The sequence below is a fragment of the Mesoplodon mirus genome (assembly GCF_964341445.2).
Source record: "Mesoplodon mirus genome assembly, chromosome: 3".
Lineage (NCBI taxonomy): Eukaryota > Metazoa > Chordata > Mammalia > Artiodactyla > Ziphiidae > Mesoplodon > Mesoplodon mirus.
In genome coordinates this window covers 51723154-51741972 of record NC_138978.1, presented here as the reverse complement: position 1 = coordinate 51741972, position 18819 = coordinate 51723154, and the positions used below count along the sequence as shown (strand labels likewise).

The 18819-nt window shown below is 43.1% G+C and overlaps 1 protein-coding gene across 2 annotated transcripts in view; it reads left to right on the top strand.

Moving 5' to 3' along the window:
- DAB1 (DAB adaptor protein 1) overlaps nucleotides 1-18819 on the top strand; it is a 446271-nt gene that overhangs the window by 150675 nt on the left and 276777 nt on the right. For both annotated transcript variants that reach the window (XM_082615228.1, XM_082615227.1), the window contains exon 2: nucleotides 101-303. In XM_082615228.1, the coding sequence (XP_082471354.1) occupies nucleotides 237-303 (67 nt within the window). In that variant the 5' untranslated portion in view covers nucleotides 101-236. The remainder of the gene's footprint in view (nucleotides 1-100; nucleotides 304-18819) is intronic.

Below are 18819 nucleotides of genomic sequence, written 5' to 3'. Positions count from 1 at the left end.
GCGGACTCTCAACCACTGCGCCACCAGGGAAGCCCAGCCCTCCTAATTTCTAACTTCACCAGGGTGGTTATTCTGAATGTTCTCTTCCCTTGATTTGCAGCGCTCGAAAGGAGTGAATGAAATGTGCAGCTCGGGGTGTCATTTCTGAAGGGAGGAGTCGTTTTCTTGGAGAGGAGTCCTCAATGAGCCTGGCCGAGGCCCGGGATCTGTGTGAAGTGGACTAAGGATTTAGTAGGATGTCAACTGAGACAGAACTTCAAGTAGCTGTGAAAACCAGCGCCAAGAAAGACTCCAGAAAGAAAGGTAGGGCTCAATCTGTTCCTTTCCTAATGGCTACCTGTTGTACAGGAATGAGTTTTTTTGGTCTCTGGAACGGTATTTGGTACTATCTTTGTGATTGCATATATTTTTAAATAATCACCAACATTATTTGGTGTTTTTTGTATTCACAGTATCATATTTTAATGGCTCATCCTTATTCTCTGGGTAAAATCCAAAATTCTTTTCATAATATGCAAACAAAGCCCTTCTTGACCTGATTTCTACCCATCCCTCCAGCAACATCTCTGCCCAAATCTGCACTGCATCCCCACCCAACCCTGTTTGCCCTCTAGGCATTCTGTGTCTTGTAGTTCACCTTTGCATATACCGGTGATTCTCAAACTCCAGCCACACAAAAATCACCTAGAAGGCTTGTTACAACACAGATTGCTGAGCCTCATCCCCGGAGTTTTTGGTTCACTAGCTCTGGGGTGGGGCCCAAGATGCGTTTATGACAAGTTCTCAGATGATGCTGATGCTGTTGGTCCAGAGACCAGACTTTGAGAACCCCTGGACTGTCACTTCAGCCTGAAATACTTGTGTTGCTCTCCACTTTTTCTTAACACAGACTCCTACTTATTCTTCAGATTTGAGCTTAGTGGGGCCTCCTGGAGGGCCTTTCCTTACTCCCCAAACTGGGTTATTTGCTTTTGTTTGTTTTGTTTCATTAGCACTTTGTTAGTAGCTCACTTTCTTAGAAACACCCTGTTTTTTTTTCCCCTTTGTCAGCTATACTATACAGTCCTTCAGAGCTGGATCCCTTGTTCACCCTTTTAACTGCCAACAATTGAAAAGTGTTTGACACAGAGGAGGCACATAGGTATTTGGTAGAGAAGACTGGCACGCATAGTGTGATAATAAAATAATTCTATCACTGTTCACGATTTTTGGAGAATTTGTTCCTATGGCTTTATGACCACGTCTTTCATTAAGTTTGTCTCCTTGTTGGAATTAGATGTAAGCAACTTGTTGCTCTGTGTGTGTGTATGTGTATGTATGTGTGGTGTGTGTTTTCTCCCTGTGGTTTCAGTTCTTTCCCTCCCCTGTCTTTATAACTGCGTGGAAAAGGATTAATACAACTCTCTTTCAGGTCTTGAAATCTGTCAATATGGTCCTGCAAACAGGATGCCATTGGTTGCTTTGTATAGGCAGTGATTTGTTTGAGACGTTGCTGTGCCTGCCCAGTCATGTCTTCTGATGGCATTTGTCTGATACTCCATAGGAAGCAAGGGACATAAATGTAATACATATGCAGCTCTTGGACAGCCAGAACCCCAGAAAGGACTATAAATTTTGCTTTAGATGTTGATTTGAAGCACAAATATTTTGGAAGCAGTCTATTTTATCCCCTGAAACCTAATGTAAACCTTGTTTTTTATACATCATGGACTAAGAGTAATAGAAGGAAGGCATGTGTGTGAGAGAACAGGTCTTGGGAGAACTGCTACATCGGAAAAAAAAAAAAAAAAAGATTGCAGAGCCCAGTATGTACTAGAATTCAAATGCTTTTTCACTGGAAACTGACAAGTTATATTTTTGCTTCAAATTTAACCTTTCCACTAAACTTGTGCTCTTGAATGCTTAATGCATTAAAAATTGTACTTAGTGCATATCTTTTCATTCTTAATTTTAACATGCAAAACCAGAAGCATTCTAAAGAGAGGATTCAGATTTTTCAGAACATTGGCTTAGTTGAGAACTTGGAATGGGACTGTGAAGGTGACCTTTTTAGCTCCTCCTCACCTTCACGTCCTTAGTAGCTCTAAAATCAGCACAGCACCTATGCAAGGAGTGTCCTCTAGTGAGTGGCTAATACCATAACGTCTGGGCAGGCAGACCTGGGTTCAGCTTCTGGCTATATCACTTCCTAACTGACTGACCTTAGAATGTCACTTCACCTCTCTGAGCCTCGTTTCCTTTCCCATAAAATGAAGATGTAATATTACAGAGCTCAGAGGCTCACTAGGAAGATTAATTGAAATAAGGCAAATATAACAGTATAGAACTTGGCATATGTTAAAAACTCAACAAAGTTTACATGTGTTCCTCTTCCTCTTCCCCCTTCCCCCTCCTTCTCTTCTCCTTACTTCTTCTCATCCCCTTCACTCCCTGTCATCTTTCTCCACCTTTCCCACCTCTCCCTTCTTTGTCCTACTTCTCTTCTCCCTTTTTCACTCCATCCTCCTTCTCTTCCTCATCTTCATCAGAATCCTCACATTGTTTTCTCTTACCTAAGGGGATCTTAAAAAGTATACAGCTGATTTGTCCCAGAGCAAGACTTTACAATTGTTTGTAATTATGCAACAGTGACAAATAGTTTTTTTTTTCCTGATACCCTTGTGTGGACCAAGGCAGCAGGAAATCACACACGTACATTAAGAAGAGAGAATGAGAATGTGCTGGTAACAGGATTAATTCATTTCCTGTTCTTTAGTTTTGGCTATGGGATAGTAAGTATTCCATTAAACAAATGTTGCTAACTGGGTGAAAATAAGTAGAACTTTGAAAGGAAATAAGCAGTTTATATATTGATCTTGAATCTTGAATTTAATAGTCTTACTAAACTCTTTTGCTAATACTTTCTCTAACCCCTCTTTGATTTTCTATTGAGGCAATATATAACCTCATAAGTAAGTTTCTGGCTTCCTCTTCAATCCTTAAGTACTTGTTCTTTTTTTTCATCTTATTCCATTGGTTGGGTCTGTCAATATAATATCTAGTAGAGAGTAGGTATCCTTAACTTTTACCTAAATTAATGGAAATGCCTTAAGTTACCTGTAAGTGTGATATTTAAGTATTTACTAAATATTCTTTATTAGTTTGTCTTCATTTATCATTTATAGGAATTATTTTTTTTAAATCCTGAATTTTCATGTTGAATTTTATCATATGATTTTTCTATATTTATTTCAATGATTATACATATATTTTCTCTTTTAGTTTAAAATCAATAATAAGCCATGGATTTCACTGATAGATTTTCTGATCTTCATTTCTGTTTGTGATGTCTTATTTTCTATACCCTGTGGATTTAATTTGATATTTTACTTAGTATTTTTCTATCTATATTCATCAGCTCGATTGGTATATATTTTTCTTTTCTTGAACAATCTTTGTGCCTGATATAGGTCAAAGTTGATAACCTCATATAATGATTTTGGTGGTAAGGAAATAATAATTTTAGACTTCTTTATGAAAAAATATGATTTTTTTAGTAATTTTATTAGACTTTTAAGAAGTTATATATGCTTATTACTGAAAATTAGAAAAGGCAAAGTAAGAATGCATAATCCTAAAAATTAAAAATAACTCTTATTGGGCTTCCCTGGTGGCGCAGTGGTTGAGAGTCCGCCTGCCGATGCAGGGGACACGGGTTCGTGCCCCGGTCACGGCTGGGCCTGTGAGCCATGGCCACTGAGCCTGCACGTCCGGAGCCTGTGCTCCGCAATGGGAGAGGCCACAACAGTGAGAGGCCCGCGTACCGCAAAAAAAAACACTTTTATTAGCATTCTAAGTTACTTCCTTCTGGACTGACTTTCCAGGATAATATGAGATTATACTGTTCATACAATTTTACATCCTGCTTTGTCATTTGACATTCTGTCATAAATACATTTCTCATATTACTACCTGATATTACAGTATAGTAAAGTTTTTTCTTCTCTTGGCAAGATTTAGGTGGTTCCTGGGGCTGATATTTTATTTCCTAAAAAAAATACCTGACAGTGTAAAGCATCTATCATGAAAAAGAGTGGCAAAAAGAAAGTTAAGGAGCCCTTTATAATTCCTCAAAAACCTGTCACTCCAGTTCTTTAACCCAGGCTGTTGAAAGCAAGTCAGACAGATTCAAAAACAAGTCACACAGGAGCATATTTCACCACAAAATGAGTTTCTAGACAGGCCAAGTATGAGATGTAACTAGAGTATTCACAATTCAAATAAGGAGGGGATGAACGTAGTGAGAAATAAAGTTGTTTTCTTCATTTCATTTTTATTGGATTGTGTCACTACACATACAGCTTGTCAGACGGTACCTCTTGGAATTTGATGGAGGACTGGAGGAAGAGAATGTGTATTTTCAGGTTCGGTACCTGCCACCAAAGGGAGAAGATCAGTTGACACAATCTGTGGTAATCCTGGCATTAGGGCACCCAGTAGAAGGTAGAGGAACGGGTCCCACGATGAGCAGACACAGACATTTCTGGGGATAGGAACAGGTCCCACGATGAGCAGACACAGACATTTCTGGGGATAGTGCCTGGAGTTTTTCAGGCAGTGCCATCTGGCAGCTTGGTGTCATGGAAAGAGCACTAACTTTGGAGTCAGACAGACCTGGTGTTTTTTTTTTGTTGTTGTTTTGTTTTTTGCAGTACGCGGGCCTCTCACTGTTGTGGCCTCTCCCATTGTGGAGCACAGGCTCCGGACGCGCAGGCTCAGTGACCATGGCTCACGGGCCCAGCCGCTCCGCGGCATGTGGGATCCTCCCGGACCGGGGCACGAACCCGTGTCCCCTGCATCGAAAGGCGGACTCTCAACCACTGCGCCACCAGGAAAGGCCCAGACCTGGTTTTTAATTTCTAACTCTTGTTCTTATCTGCTGTGTAACCAGAGATGGGTTATTTAGCCTCTTTGACCCTTGTCTTTTAAGGGTGTGTGACTGTGTGTGTGTGTGTGTGTGGTGTATTACTACTCTGCTTGTTATCAGAAAGGTGAACTTATCTTGGGTAAAGGACCAGCTTGGGATCTGCAACATGGCAGTGGTGTGGTTAACGTTAGCTTTTCTGTCCTCTTCCTTCTGAGATCGTGGTTCAGTATTTTCTCCTTATTTTCTAGAAATACCTGGAAATAAACTTATTCACTTTCCTTATATTTATATTAGAACTCAGTGAACAAAAACAAGACACTAACAATCATTCCTCCCAGAAAGATTGGGCTCTAAGAATCAAGGCCCTGATGGAATCCAGGAGAAGTTGGTGGTCACATGGCAGACACCTTAGCTCTGGAGCCACATTGAACTGAGTTTGAACCCTGGCTGTGTGCCTCAGTAGCTGTGCAAACTTTGGGGAGGTTTCTTAGGAAATTCTCGTCAATTGTGATAAGGAATTGTTTCAGAAATCCCATGTTCAGGGTCCTGATCCCTCAACTGGTCAGTGAGCCCAGGAAGGAACTCTGTTAATAATCACTTGCTTACCACTTAGGAGCTGATAGACTGCTATCGTATTTATTATCCCATTGGGTCCTTAGGACCCTGAGAGATTAATTTTTCAAAAAATCGTTTTACCAGGCCTTCAGTGCAGAGAGAGCTGCCTTTTCATTGCTTCTATCTGCTGCTTTTATCCTGCAGGGGAAGCAGACTTGGGGTCATCAAGACCTTGAATTTGGGTTCATAAGCCAGGTCCCCACCCTCTAGTTGTTCACCTTCAGGCAAGTCACTTCCACACTTTGAGCTTTAGTTTCCTCAGGCACCCAGTGGATGTACAACTTATATTTGCTCGGCCAAATTTGGAATGTAGGATAGGCATTAATAAGTAATTATTTTGTCTACAAATATTTATCCAGCCCCAGCCCGGAGCCCTGCAGGAGCTCCATGTTCTGCTGGGGAGAGAAACACCAGGGAAGGAGATTCTGACTTCAGCCAGTCCACAGAGTCCAAGAATTTCCACCTGAGGGGCGGCCCTTCTGATTTGTGTAGGTCTCATCCTTCCTGAAAAAAAATTTTCTTTTCCACTTGGCTACTTTTATACATTTTAGTGAATAAAATTCATGTTAATTTATTCTGTGACTACTCATAAATTTTATGTTTTGTTTTTACTCCAAATTTATATTTATTAATTAAAATCTTGTTTTTTTTTATCATAAGAAAGAAAACTCTTATGGAAACTCTTTTCACTGCTTTCCTGACCCAAAGCAAGTGGATTTTCAACTTAATAAATACAAGTAACATGATACTCTGAATGTCTGCATACATTGAAACATGAATAGCTTCTCTAGAAGTACTAAAAGGTTAGAAGGAATTAGTGTTTGGGGGGCTAGAAGAGCCTCTTTTTCAAGATGAGTTCTTAAGAGAAGAATGACTTGCCCACAGTCGTTCAGTTGGTTAGTGGTAGAGCCAGAGCTGGAACCCAGGAATGACTCCCCGGACGGTGTTGCTTGAGCTTATAGGTTCTCAACAACTTACCTTTTTCGGATTAAGCTCGTGGTGTGTTTGCTCCATCTTCTTTACATTGAAGACTCCTGGAAGAGCTCATGCCTTAGAATTGATAGACTGAAGTTTGCATCAAGGCTCAGCACATTTTCTACGGGTGTATCTCAGGCTAGCTACTTAATCTTTCCAAGCCTCAGTTCCTTCATCTGTAAAATGGAGGTAATAGGACCTATCTCAAAGTGTTGTAATGAACACTACGTGAGTCAAAAATATAAAACAGCTAACACAGTTCTCTGTACACAGACTCAAGATAAGGAAATTTTCCCTTTCCCCTCTGGCCCCCCAGCTGCCTACCTGAAAGGCAGCACTTTTCTTAGTGCCAGAGGATATAAAGAAGGGTAGAATGTACCCTTTTCTCCAGAGGTGCATGGGGTAGTCAGGCAGTGACAAAAAAGTACTGGTCCATCTTCAAAAGGATGCTTGTTCCAAGAATAACTGGGAAGGTGGACAGGAAATACAAAGGAAAGTGGACCACGTTGTCAAGCTACATTCATTAATAACCATCATTTATTGCATGCTTCCTGCGTGCTAGCCATTTTAGATAAATTGTCCCTAATGAGCCCAAATCTTACATCGTCCATGAAACACGTAAGAAAATAACGTCCAGAGAGATCAAGAGACTTGCCCCAGGTCACATGGCTTGTCTGCGTGGGCTGGAAAGCACTAAGTTTGTCCGATGTGAAAGCTGGCGCCCTCTTCCCTGAATGCAGGCTGTGGGTTTGCCCTGTGCCTTGATGGGGGTGTTGGGAAATGTGAAAATGGGCTATACTCTTTTTAGGGGGGGTGGGCATGGAAACAGATCAGCTGCCTCATGTAAATTTATGGCACTGTTCTGTCTTGTCAAGGTTTTGGATCTTGGTAAGCTAATGGCTCTCTACTGACTCTGTGATTTGTAGGCTTTGGAAATTCAAGATCAAGTACTTAATAGCAAGACAACATAACAAATTTCTCTGGAGTTGGTCCATGAAACACTTGGGCTGAAGGGTTTGAGAGTGAGGGAATACCGTTTTGGGTCTAGAAGTCTAGTTTTTATGGAAAGACTGACTGCCGGATCACGTTACACGTGGTGGGGAGAGACTTCTGTATTCTCCATGAGCACGTGGCCTTGAACTTATGACAGAACACCTCACTCCTTGCGGTCGTTCCCTGAAGACAAACTCGCTTCTGGTTTCATTGGTGACTTCATTCTAACTAGTTTCCTTACAAGAAGTCAGGCTCTTTCAAACCCTCCTGCACACCTCCTCTCTTCCTTGAACATATTTCGTAATGCCAGCAGCACGCCGCAGAGGGCAACCCAGCAAGCCAGCCTTCCGAGATCTGGTCCCTGCCGCTCTTTCTGTCCCTTTGCCTCTCTACACCCTGACCCACCCTGAGCTCGGGTCCCAGGACGCACCTCTGCGACTTTGGTGCGTGCTGCTCCCTCACTTGGGTCACGTTTCTCACCCTGTTCACTGGGCTGCCTCCTGATCACCCCTCAGAACCCAGCAGCCATTTGACGGAGACTTCATCCTTGATCATCTGAGCTTCCAAGTGCCCTTGATGAATTCATTAATAATATTAGCCCCTGCAGCCTCCTAAATAGCTCTCAAAGCACTCATTCTCTCTCTCCCTGCTGCCCCTCTCCTCAAGATAGTTCAGGCTACCTTCATCTGTCATCCAGATCATCCTAGCATCCTCTTTTTTTTTTTTTTTTTTTTTTGCAGTACGTGGGCCTCTCACTGTTATGGCCTCTCCCGTTGCGGAGCACAGGCTCCGGACGCGCAGGCTCAGCGGCCATGGCTCACGGGCCCAGCTGCTCCGCGGCATGTGGGATCTTCCCGAACCGGGGCACGAACCCGTGTCCCCTGCATCGGCAGGTGGACTCTCAACCACTGCGCTACCAGGGGAGCCCCCTAGCACCCTCTTGAGCAGTCCTCAGGTTTTAAGAATCATCAGTCTCCAAACTGTCCCTGACACTGCTCACGTAAGGGAAGATCTGATCAGGTCCAACCTTTGCTTCAGATTCTTCTGTGAATGGGCCCTACTGCCTTCAGGATAAAGTCCACATGGCTTATCGGGGCTTCAAGGAGGCCCTGCCTGGTCTGACCCCTCCTTATCTTTCCAGTTACAACCCTCACCACTCTTCCAGGATGATACTCCACTCCCTGACTCAACTGAATTAATTTCATTCCCCTGATCCTGCCATGTTGTTTTTCACATTTGGAATTTTGCAAATGTTTCTTCTTCTTCCAGGAATAGTACTTAAAAAAAAAAAGAAATCTTTTCAAAGCCAACTCCAATTTTGCTTTAGTTTCAAGTTAGATATTACTTTCCCCAGAAATGCTCTGGGGACCTATTGCAACCCAACCAACGTGATCCCCAGCTGTGGTCATGATCAGTCTGTGTGCTCTCAAAGCACCTCACTTTGCCCATCTTAATACATGATTTTATTGATAATTATCTTCTTGTTCCTCTTTATCCCTCTAGGCTGGGAGCTCTGTGAGTGCAGGGACTGTGTCTGGCTTCACTTTTACCACTAAGCACAATGTTGGAAGATGTAGGTGTGCAGCCATATTTGTTGAATGAATAAGTGAATGAATGAACTTATGACTGAGAAAGCCTCACGTGACTGGGTTTGTGAGGGCTCCTATAGCACCCTGCACTTATTCAAACATCACACCTGCCACATTTTTCCTATACTTTTTGCTTATTTCTCTGTCTCTGCCAATAACTATGAGTTCCCAGCCCAGCGCTCGGAACATGGTAGGTATTCACTAAATGCTTGTTGAATGAATTATCATAAAGTGTGAGGGAGAATGATTTGCACAAGCAGAAAGGAAATTTAAAGCCACAAACGTCTCCCCTAAGAGCTGGCTCTAGAGATTCTTATGGCATTGAAAATTCCTCCCATTCAGTGAACTACCTCTCCTTTTGCGATGTGTGTCCAGTCACATCTGGCGCTATAATTCAGCATGATGTGGGCCATATTGGTAGTAAGAGCTATAAGGTTTGCCATATTAGCTCATCCCACTGCTTCATTAAGCTCAGTGTGCTGCCCCTGGCCATGGCTGGGCTTGAATTTTGATGTTTGGAAGAACAAAGCCCTTCATATTAGCCCTCTGAGTCCTGTGAGTCAGGTAAGGGTACACTCCTTCCCAGCGTCCTAGAGTCATCTTTGCAGATAATCAGTAAGTGGCCCAGAGCATGGGGTTTTTATTATCCAAGTGGGTTTGCTGAGCAAAGGTCCCAGGTATTTTGGGATGTCAGCAACCCCCTCCTATTGCAACACAGCTTCTGGGATGGTCAGAATACATGTCACAAGACTGCACATTTCTGCCCCGTCCATCAAGAGAGCACCCATAGGTCGAAGGCAGAGGAGAGGGTGGAGTGGAGATGTCTCATTTAAGCTTGAAAACCACCACTAGGCGAGCATTCCCATTTTTCGTGAGCGGCAGCTGAGGCTCAGATTGGTGAACAGCTTACCTGAGGCCACACAGCATGTGACAAGTTAGGGACCCATTTGCACCTAGATCTCTCTGACCCCAGAGCCTGTCCCCGTGCTTAACACTGGACTAAGCTGCTCCCTGTTGAATGAGTGTCCTCTCATTAATTACCAAGTGATACTTACACTGAAAGACATCTCTCTATGGATTCCAATAGCTGCACCATTAGGTTGAGGTGGCCTCGGCAGCAGAAAGGAATGACAGCAGACCATGTGGTGGAGGCAGAAAGGGAGTTAGAAGAGCACAGAAGCCCTAACTCTTCACCCCTCGTGACTGAGGTGTGTGGGAGGTTGCCACACACAAGGGCTCCAGGGGCTGAGAAGGAAACAATTCCCTTTCTTAAGGAGGATGCCAGTTAGTCCAGACTTTCCAGATGTTTTCCAGTCTTTACAGAGGTCAAGCTGAGGGGAATTTGAAGGATTTTGACTGTGTATAAATAGAAATGCATGTTTAGATCTGAATTTGGAGCAGGCACTCTGATTTTGCAAATGCCCCAAATCTATGAATAGAATCATCAGCTCAGCTTACCTCCAAGTGGGCGTCTCCACATCAGAAATAATGGCGAGGATGCTGGTGATGAAGGTAGCTACTCTCTGTCTGCAGTTACAAAATACCAGGCAATGTATTCAACCCTTTATATGTATTTTCTCACGCAGACCAACCCTTTGAGGTAGATCCTTATTTGAAATCTCACGTTTACAGGTGAAAAAACAGAAATCGGAGAGGCCAGACGGAGTGAATGCTATAACCTCAGACTCGATGCTCTGAAGAGCCCTGTGGTTCCGTCTTCCCCATCCAGTCAGCAGATGTTATTGGGTTGGCCAAAAAGTTCGTTTGGGTTTTCGATAAGATGTTATGGAAAAACCCGAACGAACTTTTTGGCCAACCAAATACACGTGTCTTATATGCACCTGGGACATTCTGCACACAGTGACCTGCTTGGCCCTCCCTGAGCATGCGTGAGTTTGTTTCAGCTCTCCTTTCAACCTGGAAAAAGTCCCCTTCTCTCTTGTCTGCGTGTCAAAGTTCATCTGATCCTATGAGACCCAGCTAGATGGCACTTCCCTGAAGCTTTTCCTTAGCATCTCCGTCCTCCCATGGAATTAAACCTTCCTTTCCCTGTGATTCTCAGCATACTATTTAAAAAAATGTTTTTTAATTCAGATGAAGCTCTCCTTTCTTCCATCTGTTAGGATTGCACTTATAGGCTTCTCTTCCTTCCTGGATTGGTGGCGGGGACTGTGTCTTGGGCATCATTTTATCCTCTCAAAGCTGGGAGGAGGAGAATTTATTAAAGAGTTCCCAGTGGGGAAAATGGAAAATGACCTTAATTTCATGACTACTGAATGCAGGCAGAGAATACAATGAGAATACAAGAGATTTATGAGGTCGGTAATACTCCCACTTTGCAGATGAAGAAACATACTAAGGTAAGTTCACAGTTTGTTCATGGTTACACATCATGTAAACGGGAGCAGGAATTTTATTTATTTATTTATTTATTTAGGCTGTGTTGGGTCTTCGTTGCGGTATGTGGGCTTCCCATTGTGGTGGCTTCTCTTGTTGCAGAGCATGGGCTCTAGGTGCGTGGGTTTCAGTAGTTGTGGCACGCGGGTTTCAGTAGTTGTGGCACGTGGCCTCAGTAGTTGTGGCACATGGGCTTAGTTGCTCCGCGGCATGTGGGATCTTCCTGGACCAGGGCTCGAACCCCTGTCTCCTGCATTGGCAGGCAGATTCCCAACCACTGTGCTACCAGGAAAGTCCCTGGAAGAGCAAGAATTTCAAACTCAGATCTAAATGATCCAAAGCGCAGGATCTTTTTGCTATATTCTGCGTTTTTCCAGTAGTGGCCGTGGAAGAAAACCTCAGTGAAAGCTCATTTCCTATAGGTCTGGCTCCTCTTGCCTATAGGTCTGGCTCCTCTTGCCTATTAGTGGCAATACATGCCACTTTTACTTTTATAAAGAGTTTCTGTATCAGCATTAGAGATTCACTTCCTTCCAGTTGGGGACTGTGGTCGCTTGAGTCTTGCAACCGTCCCTGGCTGGTGCTACTGCTCTAGGGAAAACGTGCATTCCGATTGTTAAACTAGAGGCAAGAAAAGCCACGCAGGCACTCGCATTGGAGGAAGCCCAGCAAATGATGAATAGCAGACCTAAATCTTATCATGTATTTCAGGATGATGTACGGGACTGTTGGAAACTGCCTTTGACAAATGTGCCCGGGAAGGGGAATTATCTCCAACAATGAAAAATGTTCTTATTATGTGATCCTAAAAAAGATCAGGACCCCTATCATTGGGCAAATGAGCATCCCCACGTCCTTCATTAACAGCAATATGGAAGTGCGTGCTGAAGACGACGGACATGGCACTGATGCTGTGATGGATAGCCATGAGTGCTGGAGTCAGGCTGGACTTAGGAAAGGTAGCTCGATGCTTGATAGCAGATGGGAAATGTGTAACTCTCTCAGGTCGCTTTTAGCCCTTGCTTCCCGAGGCTCTGCACGACGTGTTCCTGCTATCTTAGCCGAGTACCCAGTGGCTCTTGGTCAGGCTGAGGCTGTGATTAAACAGTAGAAGGGATATAAGTTTGTAGGAAATGAAACCATTTCCGTAGGGAGAAGAAAATGGTGCACCAGGCATGTCACATATTTAACCTCATTTTCTTTTCACTTTTCACATGGATGTGTAGAAACCTGGAGTCATAGAGATTCAGTAGCCTGCCCAAGGCTAGAAGCCAGCAGAGTGAGGGTTTGAACCTGAGCAGTCTGATCTCCAATTCCGTGTGCTTTGTAGACCATAGTAGCTTTTAATAAATAACCTACCGGCTGGAGTTCAAAATAGTAGAAGTAGAAACAGCTGAATGCAGTGCGTATGTGAAGGTGCCTACTGCAGCCTTTAGCACAGCGTAGATGTTCAAGAAACACTAGTCAAATCAAGAATTGCCAACACTAATTTGGTCAGGGGGCTGTGCGATGATTGTGGAGTTCTTTGAGTGCCTTCCTTTCTTCCCTCCTTCCCTTCTCTTTCCTACCTTCTTTCCTTCATTCCATTTGTGAACTTTTTCTAAAGCCACGCAGAGCGCTGGCCACAGAAGAAGATTGTAAACAAGTCCTGGGCTTAAAGAACTTAAAATCTAATATGAAAGACAGGCAACTGAGAAGCAATTATAGTTCATTGCAGTAAGTTAAAATCCCAGAGCAGAGATAACCAAGTTTCCAAGGACTTCCCAGGGGTTGTGAGATTTAAAAGACTCTTGGAGTTCAGATTTCTTTTTCTCGTTCAATGGATGCTTTGCGAATATCTATTATTATAGACATTGTCTACCTATTAGATTTAAATCCCAGTTGTGAAGAGTAAATCCTACCTTGTCTTCCAGTGAACGGAAGGCCAGCAGATCAGACGTTCTCACTGGGCAGCACCTTGCTGCCCCCTCTTCTTGAGTAAAAGCTCCTTCAAGATATATACAAATTTTATTCATTTCCTATTATGCCTAGGACCAGGCACATAGTATGTGCTCATTAAGCATGTGTTGAATAATAGAGCAGGCTGTATTAGAGAAGTAATTCTTTGGCCTTTGGCCTACATTATCCTAGAATCAGTAATTTATATCCCATTAGTTTTCCTTTGATGTTTTAAAATAATGATTACCATAGCTTCTCCTCCTGCTCTCAAAGTTATAGATTGCAAATAGATTTTGTGTAATTTGCCAATGCCAGTCGATTTTAATGGCTGCCTCGGGCACTGTGTAGAGGATTCTGAAGTCATATCCTGGCTTTGAGTGAGAACAGTTAAGACTCTGGTATATTTCCTTTCAATCTTTTATTTTTTTCTGCACAAGAGTGTACGCACATAAGCATGCAAACACATACATTCTAGTTTGGTCCTCCTGCGTATTTAATTCTCACTAAACCTTACAATTTAAGCTGTTCCATGTCATTATAAACTTTTTACAATCATCACTTACAAAAATGCCAAGTGATCTCATTTTCTTTAGCTTTTAGTCACGAAACACCTCCTCCAACTCTTCTGTCATTGTTGCCATTTTTCAATGGTCCATTCCCAGCTTTGCCGAATCTTCCTGAAGCTGGGGCATACAGAATTGCTTTCAGTAGCTGATGATTCATTTCTGTTTTCCTCCTTGAACCAATGCAGTGTTTGTCTTTTGTATTTTGTGGCGGGGGGAAGATGCTAACTCGTTTCCTGCAGCGAGAGGAAAGCGAGACTTTGGAATGGGCTTCCCTTTGTGGGAGGGCCACCAGGGGGGGCCACCATTCTGGTACAGCCTTGGAATTGAGCTTTGCCAATGGATGCCTCTGAGCTCTGGTGCTTTTTGCCGTTCAAATCTTTTAACCTCAGCTTATCAACTTTAATACGTTGTCTTGGTGCCTTGATTTTTTGGTTCATCTATTTTAATGTGATGAAATGTAAAAACCAAGCTCAGCCTTGTCCCCTCACAATGACTTTAGGGTTTTCCAGCTGATAACCTAGCCTTCGCCTGTTAAGGATTTGAATTTTAAACAGTCAAAAATACATTTTCCTGGTATCTGTCATCAAGTGATATGGGCAACTATTTAGTTCTGGTCGTCTTTCCTATTCTTGGTAGATTTATTTTCTCTTTTTAGAATTCTCCCATTGCCCTCTCTGTCTGGGAGACTGGAGATGTCATTTAAACCTTGCTTATTAGGATTCCATTATTTGTCTCTCATATACAGTCAGCTAAATCAAAAAGTCAGACAGTGTTTTTAAATTGCAAATTTAAATGACAATTTATAGACCAGGTCTACTGGAAATTTTCTGTCCTTGGCATGCATCATTGTTTGTGTGTATATAGTTTTATGCTCTCTCTTTTTATCTTCTTGAGAGCACAGCACACATATCCATCAGGAGGATCAGAACTGCTTGCAATCAAACAAAAAATGCAACAAAGACCTTGAAAGGAAATGAAGACAAACACCCTATACCAGACCTTAGTTAAACATTAGTCCTCTTCTTCCTCCTTCCCCTCCCCTGCCTCTAAAAGAGGAAACTTGCATTAGTTACTTTTTTTTTTTTTTTTTTAAGAATTGGAGCTCATGGTTTAGATTCAGAGAAAGTAAACATTTGTCCAGGGCCTGAAATATGCCAGATACTGTTATCTCAGTTAATCTGCATGATAAACCAATGATCCTGACACTGTTATTAATAATACTGTGATAGCTAATGTTTATTGAGCACTTACTACATACCGGGCACTATTCTATGTTTTACTTGTCACAGCTCATTCGAGATAATAATAGGTTGCTTTCTTTTTTTTTTAAATTTATTTATTTATTTTATTTATTTTTGGCTGTGTCGGGTCTTCGTTGCTGCACACGGGCTTTCTCTATTTGTGGCGAGCGGAGGCTACTCTTCATTCTGGTGCATGGGCTTCTCATTGTGGTGGCTTCTCTTTGTTGTGGAGCACAGGCTCTAGGCGCACAGGCTTCAGTAGTTGTGGTGTGTGGGCTCAATAGTTGTGGCTCGTGGGCTTAGAGCGCAGGCTCAGTAGTTGTGGCGCACGGGCTTAGTTGCTCCGCGGCGTGTGGGATCTTCCCGGACCAGGGCTCAAACCCATGTCCCCTGCATCGGCAGGCGGATTCTTAACCACGGTGCCACGAGGGAAGCCCATAGGCTGCTTTCTAAAAGGGGAAACTGACATTCATGGGAGGCAACTTGCTCAGAGCCCAAAGCTGAGTGAGGGATGTAGCCCCCACTTCCAAATTAGAACTCTGCCCACCACACTAGCTTCTATTTTTATTTTTAGTAAAGAAAATTTATTTCAGTAAGAAAATTGGGGGCCTATTTAGTATCTCTGTTTTATAAGAATGACAGGCTGAAAAGTCGTCTCACTATGCCTTGCTGAGTTTTAATTTTGAGCAGATTGCGTTAGAAGGGGTGGCTTTAAACCTTGATATCATCTTCTTTTATCAGTCCATTTTCTCTGGGATCAGAGTTGATTGGCAGAGCATTATGATCTTCCATTTCAAAGCTGAAGGATTTTCCATCTTGATGGGGGAAATCATCCTAAAATCCTTCTGAAGCCAGCTGCAGAGGTTGGTACACTTCAGAAAATGCCCAGGGTACCCAGTAACTTCAGTGATGAAAATCAATGGAGTAAGAGTTGCATCAGGAGGATACACCTTTAACACATGGTCCCAGCTTATCTGTGTGTCAGGCGTTTCCATTTACAACAGGAGCCTCAGGTTCTTCCTTTCTGCCTCTGCTCACCAGGCTCCAGTTTCAACAGCACCTGGTGGAGTCAAGAGCTTGTAGGATTCCAATCAGATATAGGAGGTGAGGACATGAGGTGATGAAGAGATTTCTTTGTGCCTGGGAGAAAAAATGGGGAGGGAGCCAGAAGAACCTAGGGGAGCCATCAGACCATAATGCAGGTTTGACCCTGAGTGAAAGCAAGAGGGAAGAAAGGAAGAAAGAAAGGAAGAAAGGATGGGTGGAAGCATCTTAGACATCCACAAGGTCTTTGTAGAGTCCTTGAAACAAAGTCACTCATCAGAGGAGTCCTGTGTCTCCTGGGAATGGGCCTGCCAGTGTATCCCTGCCCTGCTCTGTCTTGGCTGGGAACAGCTTGTGGGAAGCATAGTCTTGGTGTAGCTAGATTTCTTTTTTTTTTTCAATTTTTATTTTATATTGGAGTATAGTTGATTTACAATGTCATGTTAGTTTCAGGTGTACAGCAAAGTGATTCAATTATGCATATACATATATCCATTCTTTTTCAGGTTCTTTTCAGGTTATTACAGACTATTGAATAGAGTTCCCCATGCTATACAGTAGCTCCTTGTTGATTATTATATATATAGTGGTGTGTATATGTTAATCCCAATCTCCTAATTTATCTTTCCCCCTCCCACTTTTCTCCTTTGGTAACCATAAGTTTGTTTTCAAGTCTGTGAGTCTGTTTCTGTTTGTAAATAAGTTCATTTGTATCATTTTTTAGATTCTGCATATAAGTGATATCATATGATATTTGTCTGACTTCAGTTAGTATGATAATCTCTAGGTCCATGTATGTTGCTGCAAATGACATTATTTCATTCTTTTTATGGCTGAGTAATATTCCATTGTATATATGTACCACATCTTCTTTATCCATTCATCTGTCGATGGACGTTTAAGTCACTTCCACATCTTGGCTATTGTAAATAGCGCTGCTATGAACATTGGAGTGCATGCATCTTTTCAAATTAGAGTTTTTGTCTTTTCCGGATATATACCCAAGAGTGGGATTGCTGGATCATATGGTAGTTCTATTTTTAGTTTTTTAAGGAACCTCATACTGCTCTCCTTAGTGGATTTCTGAGTGCAGCCGCTGGGGCACTGGGTCTGTTTCTTTCCCTGCAGTTGGTGGTCTGCGAGATGCATTCTCATGGCCCCCACGTTGTACCAAACTGTTACAAAAGTTGCTATGAGACGTTCCCTCTAACTTCTTCAGCTAGCCGCTGTTTTGTGCAAATTGGCCATTCAGATTCCTCTCCACGGGTCACCCTATACCCTCAGACAAAGGTGGGTAAATGTGGGGTAAAAGGTGAAGCTCAATGAGATCAGGGTCCTAGATTCTCTGGCCAGTTAGTCCAACAAGTTCCAGAACATTCTGCCTTTTCACAGCCTGAAAGGACCAAAAAAAGAGGAGATCGACAGCCTGAGAAGGAAGCACTCTTAGTACCCAGTGTTTTTCCCACACACACAAAAGGAGAATGGCCGTCCCGTTAATCCCTGTCCCCACCACTCTCCGTTGCCAGGAAGGCCTGGAAGTCACATTTCTTGAACATCTTTCCAATGGCCAGCGTGCACAGGGCCTTATTTAAGTCAACTCCATCAACCTTCGCAACCAGTGAGGCAAGTGTTCTTTAGAGCATAGGCTAGTGGTTCTGTTAATGTCTTCAGAATTACAAATTGAACTTTCACGGCTCTGCCATTATTAAGTTATATGACCTTGGGCACCTTCTACTATTCTCTAAGCCCCCATGTCCATATGTGTAAAATGGAAGTGTTAGGACCCATCTCTCAGGGAGATAATTCAGACCAAATGAAATCATATGTATAAATGTCCAAGCATATATAGATAGATAGATAGATAGATATGCATGCTTGGACACACACACACACACACACACACACACATATAAATAAAACACACTAGTTTGCTGCTCTTGTGACCATGAGAAAACCAAAGCCCATGTATCATGCTGAGTCTTGGGACCCTAAGGTCTGTGAGGGGTAGACTGTGCAAGGCCATGTGCACGCATCCATCACTGCCTGGCTCTGTGCTGGAAGTGCTCTTGGTGGTGGGAAGACACCACCTGCCCCTTGCACGCCTCCGAGGAGGTCACAGCTGAGCGCTCCAGTATCACCTGTCGGTGCCCAAGCACACCATGCTACTTTACGGCTCCCTGCTCAGCCTTCACGTTGGCCTCCCTCCAGAATCATTTGTTGCTTGGAATAGAACCTACTCATAAAAGAAGCAATCTGGAAGGCTGGGCATCCTGAGGGCACGCGTGAGCCCCGCCCTGGGAAGCCAGACACTGATGTGTCCCCCTCCTGTCTCTCCAGAGCTATTTTCCTTTGCTTTTCTTCAGCCCTACTTCCTGCTCCCCAACCCCCTGCTGCGCCCCCCAATGCAGCAGGCTTGCCTTGGTCACTGTGCTCATGGCCAGCTTTACTGATTTGTTCATTCAAGATCCCAACTAAGACTGAGTCACGGGATCCCAATTCCAGATATTCTGGGGAATGAAAATCTGTAAAGCTTGCCCAGTTCTAATGGTGGTCAC